This window comes from Nerophis ophidion, linkage group LG23, assembly GCF_033978795.1.
Source record: "Nerophis ophidion isolate RoL-2023_Sa linkage group LG23, RoL_Noph_v1.0, whole genome shotgun sequence".
Taxonomy (NCBI): Eukaryota; Metazoa; Chordata; class Actinopteri; order Syngnathiformes; family Syngnathidae; genus Nerophis; species Nerophis ophidion.
In genome coordinates this window covers 7,694,285-7,702,140 of record NC_084633.1, presented here as the reverse complement: position 1 = coordinate 7,702,140, position 7,856 = coordinate 7,694,285, and the positions used below count along the sequence as shown (strand labels likewise).

At 35.9% G+C, this 7,856-nt stretch overlaps 1 protein-coding gene across 1 annotated transcript in view; it reads right to left on the bottom strand.

Moving 5' to 3' along the window:
• Positions 1–7,000, bottom strand: part of LOC133541132 (myeloid-associated differentiation marker homolog) — a 12,280-nt gene extending 5,280 nt beyond the window's left edge. The window contains exon 1 of the mRNA XM_061884239.1: positions 6,610–7,000. Within this exon, the coding sequence (XP_061740223.1) occupies positions 6,610–6,876 (267 nt within the window). The 5' untranslated portion in view covers positions 6,877–7,000. The remainder of the gene's footprint in view (positions 1–6,609) is intronic.
• Between the last annotated feature and the right edge of the window lie 856 nt (positions 7,001–7,856).

Below are 7,856 nucleotides of genomic sequence, written 5' to 3'. Positions count from 1 at the left end.
AAAAAGAACAGATTTAAAAAAAATAATAATAATAAAAAAATAAAAAAAATAAAAAAATATATATATATATAATTTTTTTTTAATTTGGGACTTCCCGCGGCCAGTAATTTGGACGCAGGTGTATCCTGCCCGCGGGCCGTAGTTTGGGGACCCTTGAATTATTTCATGAATTATTTAATTTCTAATTTCATGATTTAATAATTTTTTTTTAAATTATTTCATGATTTAATTATTTAAAATTTAATGAATCATTGCATGATTTAGTGGTTTATCTAATTATTTTGTGACATAAGAGATTATTTTACCATTTTTATTATTACATATTTAATTATTTATTAAATTTTTTTAAACAATTGCATAATTAATTGACCATTTAATTGTGTTATTTCAAATGTAATGATTCATTTAATTATTACCTGAATTTTTTATTTTTACAACTTAACTTATCTTTTCAGAATTGGATTTTTCATTTAATTTTTTTAATTAACTATTGTCAAGATTTGAATAATTATTTCATGATTGATTTACTTATTTCATGAAGATGTTTGACAGCTCTGTCAAAATAACCCATCAAAGTCAGTGGGAGGTGCGAACACTAATGTAGTCCAATGGTTGCTTTGGAACTTTGGAACTTTTTCAAAACATGGCAGCAAAAGAGGATGCATATACTCATACTTTTTCAGGAGTCGGTAGAAGATATTTTAGCCATTACAGAGGAAGTGGAAGCGAGACCTGCTGAGCCAGAACATGCCGCAGTTAAAGAAGAGGAATTTATTCAAGTTGTCAAAGTTATTTCCGCACTCCAGACCAAGATATCGACCAGGGGTCTAACGTTTAAGTAGAAGGGTTCAAGAGATACGTGGAAGTTACAGTTAACCAATCGGGTGTTAGGACTTGGATAAAATAAATGTGTCTAGTGATGACATAAATATATAAATCATCCATAATTAAGTAAATAATTAAATAACAAAATCCATACATTTTTAAATAATAAAATATTGAAATGAATAAATAATTAAATGTATTGTACAATAAATAAACAAATGGCCCATTCAATTACACGTGTGTATTCAATTTGATATGTAATTTATTATTGAGACTTGTAAGTAATTATCTAACAATGTATTAAATAACATTTGCTATTTTTGACCTTGTCTATCAATCAAAAAAAAAGTCTGTTTGACTTTTGTGCTGCCATTTTTATCTACTATTGTGAAAGGGCACGTTGAGGCGTTAGTCACTGGCTTGATTTATTACATCTGTCAGGGTGCACCCTCGGATATGAGATAGTCAATGTTGACTTGGTAATGAATGACCTGTGCAGGGGAGTGTCTTTACACATGGCAGAAACGAATGGAAAAGAAGAACAAAGCATTTTTTTCAACTTCAGTGGCGTAGCCAACACCTTTCTAAGGATGTTTTATTATGAGAATTAACTTGTGAGGAAACATTTATAATGTACAAAGTACTATAAGGGCACACTGGAAAGTGGAAAAAACTCACATTGTGAGAAAATGCAACATGTACAACATGGAAATGCATTACAAAAAAAACAAAAAACAATTGAGAGTTACGATAATAGAATCCTATTTTTATAAGACCAAATTTCACAATAACCTCCAGGACAAGAGCATATGAGGAAAAAATTACTACAGTATTTAGTATTCACAAGAGTGCAGATTATACTCCAGACCAGTAGACGGAGCCCCACAAAATGTTTGAATATTACAAAACCAAAATGCTTTTTGTGATAATGTATAACATGGGTGCTAAACTCGTTTACATTGAGGGCCACTTCACAGTTATTGTGGCCCTAAGACGGCTGTTTGTAAAAGTAAATAATACATGAATTGCATATGCCTTTATTTTGTTTGTATATACACATAAATGTATGTGTATGTACTGCATATATACATATATGTATGTATACCTATAAATATGTCTATACATGTAAATATATGTATGAAAATGTGATATTATGTATATATGTGTGTATCTATATATATATGTGTGTGTATGTATATATATATATATATATATATATATATATATATATACATACATACACACCGTATATATGTATATGTATATATATATATTTATATATATATATATATATATATATATATATATATATATATATATACATACACACCGTATATATGTATATGTATATATGTATATATATGTATATATGTATATATATATATATATATATATATATATATATATATATATATATATATATATATATATATATATACATACATACACACCGTATATATGTATGTAAATATACAGCAGAGGTGGGTAGAGTAGCCAGAAATCCATTTTCTACCACTTGTTGCTTGTTACTCTCAGAGTCTCCTAGCCGCTCAGGCAAAGCATATTGTCTAAAAATGCATTTGAAAAATCGATGACGTGATATCATATATATATATATATATATATATATATATATATATATATATATCAAATTGGACTTTGCAAAATATTATTGTAGATGGAAACATGGTACCTTAATATTTTCGCAGTAAAATATTGGCAACTGAGATGACAGTTTACTGTAAAATCTGACGGTTGTACTTTGTATTGCAGGGTATTACTCTCAACGGGGCAAAGGTACACCACTGTTTTTCACCGTAAAATTACTGCAAAATCTCATGTAATTTTTGCAGTCTGAAATTTGATGGATAACTTGCTTTGAAATCATCGGTCAGCATATATTTAGGTAATTATTTAAATTTGAACAAAAAATATTTTTGGAATGTACGATAATACAATAATATTCCACTTCTTTGATGCACTGTAAAACAATTTTGTAAAAACAATGTGGTTAGAGTCTCAGATTGGTAGGTTGTGATTCAAACCCTGGCCGAGTCATACCAAAGACTATAAAAATCGGACTTATTACCTCCTTGCTTGGCACTCAGCATCAAGGGTTGGAATTGGGGATTAATCACCAAAAATGTTTCCTGAGCACGGCCACTGCTGCTGCTCACTGCTCCCCTCACCTCCCAGGGGGTGATCAAGGTTGATGGGTCAAATGCAGAGAATAATTTCGTCACACCTAGTGTGTGTGTGTGAGACAATCATTTGTACTTTAACTTACTTTAAAAAATAGTACCTCAGTTGTCAGAATTTGACTGTAAAAATGTTGGTGGTGTTTTTTTTTTCCAACATATTACTGTAATTGGAACCATGGTAACAATTTCTAGTAACATTTTGGCAACTGAACTGACAGTTTTTTTTTTCTTACTGTATACTTTAACAGAAAAACGGGACCAACTATTTTAGAGGTAAAATTGTAGCTACTGAGCTGGCAGGTTTTGTTTTTCTTTTTGCCGAAAATCTACAGTTGTTGTTTTAATGGTGTGTTATTGTAAATGGAAAGACTGTACCATAGATGTTTTTTTTTGTTTTTTACAATAAAATTCTGGCCTTGCACTTCAACTACCGTGGCTTGACCGCACTGCAGATTTAGAAATAATATTTTTTAAGCATTTTCCACAACACTTTTGCCCTAAATTAAACCTTTTGGTAACACTTTAGTAAGGGGAACACATATTCACCGTTAATTAGTTGCTTATTAACATGCAAATTAGTAACATATTGGCTCTTAATTAGTCATTATTAAGTACTTATTAATGCCTTATTCTGCATGGCCTTATTATACAACCAGTAAGCCATTAACTAAGAGTCTTCCCTCAATAACCTCAGAATTATTGCTTATTAGTCTCCCTAACCCTTATATGTTCTCCTAATGTCCAAATAACTCAAAATTAAGTATTTGTTACTTTACTAAGCAACTAATTAATAATTAATATGTTCCCCATACCGCCCGATTGTAGCTGAGATAGGCACCAGCGCCTCCCGCGACCCCAAAGGGAATAAGCGGTAGAAAATGGATGGATTGATGGATGGATGTTCCCAATGCTACAGTGTTGCCAACCTTATTTCTTTTTTTTTTCTTTTTTTTTATTGACATTCAGCATCAGACATTTCTATCCATTACATAGTATTCACATACATCATATAGTTGTCTGCCCTAAATGTCAAAATTATTTTTCTTTATGTCCCCATCATACCACTCCCCCCCCCCCCAAAAAAAAACAACAGAAAAAGTAGTATCTACAAATACATCAATTAAATAAAGAAAAAATAAATAATGATACATCCATCCATCCATTTTCGACCGCTTATTCCCCTTGGGGTCACGGGGGACCCTGGTGCCTATCTCAGCTACAATCGGGCGGAAGACGGCGTACACCCTGGACAAGTCGCCACCTCATCGCCGAATTAAAGGCCTACTGAAATGAGATTTTCTTATTTAAACGGGGATAGCAGGTCCATTCTACGTGTCATACTTGATCATTTTGCGATATTGCCATATTTTTGCTGAAAGGATTTAGTAGAGAACATCCACGATAAAGTTCGCAACCTTTGGTGCTAACAGAAAAGCCTTGCCTTTACCGGAAGTCGCAGACGATTACGTCACATGTTGATTGCTCCTCGTATATTCACATTGTTTTTAATGGGCGCCTCCAACAAAAAGAGCTATTCGGACCGAGAAAACGACAATATCCCCATTAATTTGAGCGAGAATGAAAGATATGTGTTTGAGGGTATTGATAGCGACGGACTGGAAAAAAAACAAACAAAAAAACGCGATTGCATTCGGACGGATTCATATGTTTTTAGACACATTTACTAGGATAATTCTGGGAAATCCCTTATCTTTCTATTGTGTTGCTAGTGTTTTAGTGAGTTTAATAGTACCTGATAGTCGGATGTGTACGTCCACGGCCGGGTGTTGACGCGCAGTGTCTCAGGGAAGTCGACGGCATCTTTATGGGCGGCACAAGCTCAGCTTTTCTCCGGTAAGAAGCGACTTTTTAGCCACAATTTTCTCACCAAAACCTGCTGGTTGACATTCGGTTGGGATCCATGTCCGCTCTGATCCATAGTAAAGTTTCACCTCCGTGAATTTTAAACAAGGAATCACCATGTGTTTGTGTGGCTAATTGTTAAAGCTTCCCAACTCCATCTTTCTACTTTGACTTCTCCAATATTAATTGAACAAATTGCAAAAGATTCAGATCTCCAAAATACTGTGTAATTATGCCGTTAAAGCAGACGACTTTTAGCTGTGTGTGTGTGCAGCGCTCATATTTCCTAACAGTCCGTGACGTCAAGCGTACACGTCATCATTACGCGACGTTTTCAAGAAGAAACTCCCGGGAAATTTAAAATTGCAATTTAGTAAACTAAACCGGCCGTATTGGCATGTGTTGCAATGTTAATATTTCGTCATTGATATATAAACTATCAGACTGCGTGGTGGGTAGTAGTGGGTTTCAGTAGGCCTTTACTAATACATTGATAGTAATAATAAACATAAATAAAATTAAAAAAAGGTTTGCAAGATAAACGTTGCCAACCTTTTTTAAGCATAACAGTGAATGTTGTCTTTCTATATGTGTTGACCCTGTGATGAGGTGGCGACTTGTCCAGCGTGTACACCGCCTTCTGCTCGATTGTAGCCCCCCCCCACCTCCCACCCCCCGCGACACTGAAAGGGGACAAGTGGTATAAAACGGATGGATGGATGACAAAACAAACACATACTATAGTGTTATATAATACTATAGTATTGACAATTACACAATACCAAACCAATCAGATCATGCTGTTCAGTATCGTGGCCACTGATTGGCTAAGCCACAGAAGCATTGTTATATAACAGGGGTAGGGAACCTATGGCTCTAGAGCCAGATGTGGCTCTTTTGATGACTGCATCTGGCTCTCTGATGAATCTGAACTGACGTTGCTTAACACGATAAGTAATGAATAATTCTACTTGTAATCACAGTGTTAAAAATAATGTTCAAAATATAAAACATTCTCATGCAAATTTAATCTATCCGTTTTCTACCTCACTGTTCAAGAAGTTGCGTTAATGGTAAGAAGTTATTTATTTATTATTGGTTAGTGTGGGGCTTGCCCTCCTGGGGGTTCTTCAGACCCCCGAGCACCGACATGAGAGCCTGTTTCAGGGTTACAATATTGTTTTATTTTTCAATAAGTCTCTCAGTTGCTTTCCAGCAATAGTATTTCCAGCCCCAACCCCGTCTCTCCTCCTGGCTGCTGCTTATAACAGAGCGACAGGTGATTAGATAACAAGGCCCAGGTGGGCCATCTACGCGCCTGTCGCTGCAGGCCCGCAGGCCACGCTCCCTCCACAGTTAGCTTCAATGTTATTACAAAGAGTAAGAGACTTATTATACTCTAGAAATGTTGGTCTTACTTAAAAATGCACGTGTTTAGTTGTGTTCGGTGTTAAAAAAAATATATGGCTCTTACGGAAATATAATTTAAAATATCTGGCTTTTTGGCTCTCTCAGCCAAACAGGTTCCCGACCCCTGTTATATAGGATTAGGAGCGTGTAAAGGTGAGTCAAGGGTGTTATGTCATAATGTAGAAGGAATTATCAAGTATATAGGTTTTTTTGTTCCAGCTATGAAAATATTTCATTTATAATTGATTTACACTTTTAATCCCAACGTGATGGCAGAAGAATATTGGAGAGAAAAAAAAGAGACACGCACCATGAGCGTGGCCAACATGGCGAAGGCAGTGGTGAAGTCCTCCCAGGAGATAGGCAACCTGGGTCCCAGGCTGAAGAAGTTCAGTAAAAGTATTTGGATGGTGACGGCGAAGCAGAAGCACCAGGTGAACATGCACCATGTCCAAAAAGAGTCCGTGGAGTGGAGGAAGGAGGCCACCAGACTGAAGGAGATGCAGGTGAAGACCACCTCAAGTATCCTCACGATGCCCACGGGGGACGTCAGCGCCTTTGTGTCGACCGTCACCATCTTTGCCTCGTCAGGTTGCGTCCGGATGATTTTTTTTTTTTTTCTACCGCGACTGTGCTAAGTGGCAATCTCTTGTCCGTTAGTGCTGCCCTGACATCTGTGCACCAGCTGCCCTCGCAAACACAGAAGTTAATGTGAAAGTGCCACTCCCTTTTTTTTTTAAATTTTTATTGCTTGATTCTACTCCCTCCCTTCATATAGATACGCATGTTCCACATTTCAGGTCATGTTTGCACATAATTGCTTCTGTTCGCGTATCAGCCAGGTTGCCTTTTTTTATTGTTCCCACACCCGGAATGACACATTCTTACTCCACTCTTATTTCTCTTCATTAGGCAGCGCCATAGGACAAACTATATCTGTAAATGTTTAACTAGAATGCAGTAGGAATGAACTTTGCTATTAGGGTGGGTTTTAACCGAAAAGGTTTTATTAGAAATGGATCACAGTGGATTTTCTGACTGAATCAATTCCCGATTATTTGTGTTTATCTAGTGAGATTTGTTCTCGTGATATGTGGCACTGTTGACTTTGTCGTACTGCTTTGCTAAACAAATGTGTTAAAATTAGTCAGGTGTTGCCTCACAACAGGGGTCGGCAACCTTTACCACTCAAAGAGCCATTTTGACCCGTTTCATAAAATTAAGAAAATAATGGGAGCCACCTTGAAATTTATAATGAAATAACACTGTATACAGAGTTTTTTTTTGTGCTTTGTGCTATGTATAAACCAGGGGTCTCAGACACGCGAGAATCAGAAGAATCAGAAAAGTTTTTATTGCCATTGTTTGAGAACGGGTTCCCAAACTAGGAATTTTACTTGGCGCAATCGTGCAACATAAAAGACATATAACACAGAATAGAATAACATGAGCTGTAACTGAGCTATCAGATCCTGTTATTGTTCACGTGTCTGATGGCCGAGGGGAAACAACTGTTTAGATGGCGGGAGGTCTGGGTCTGGATAGACCGTAGTCTCC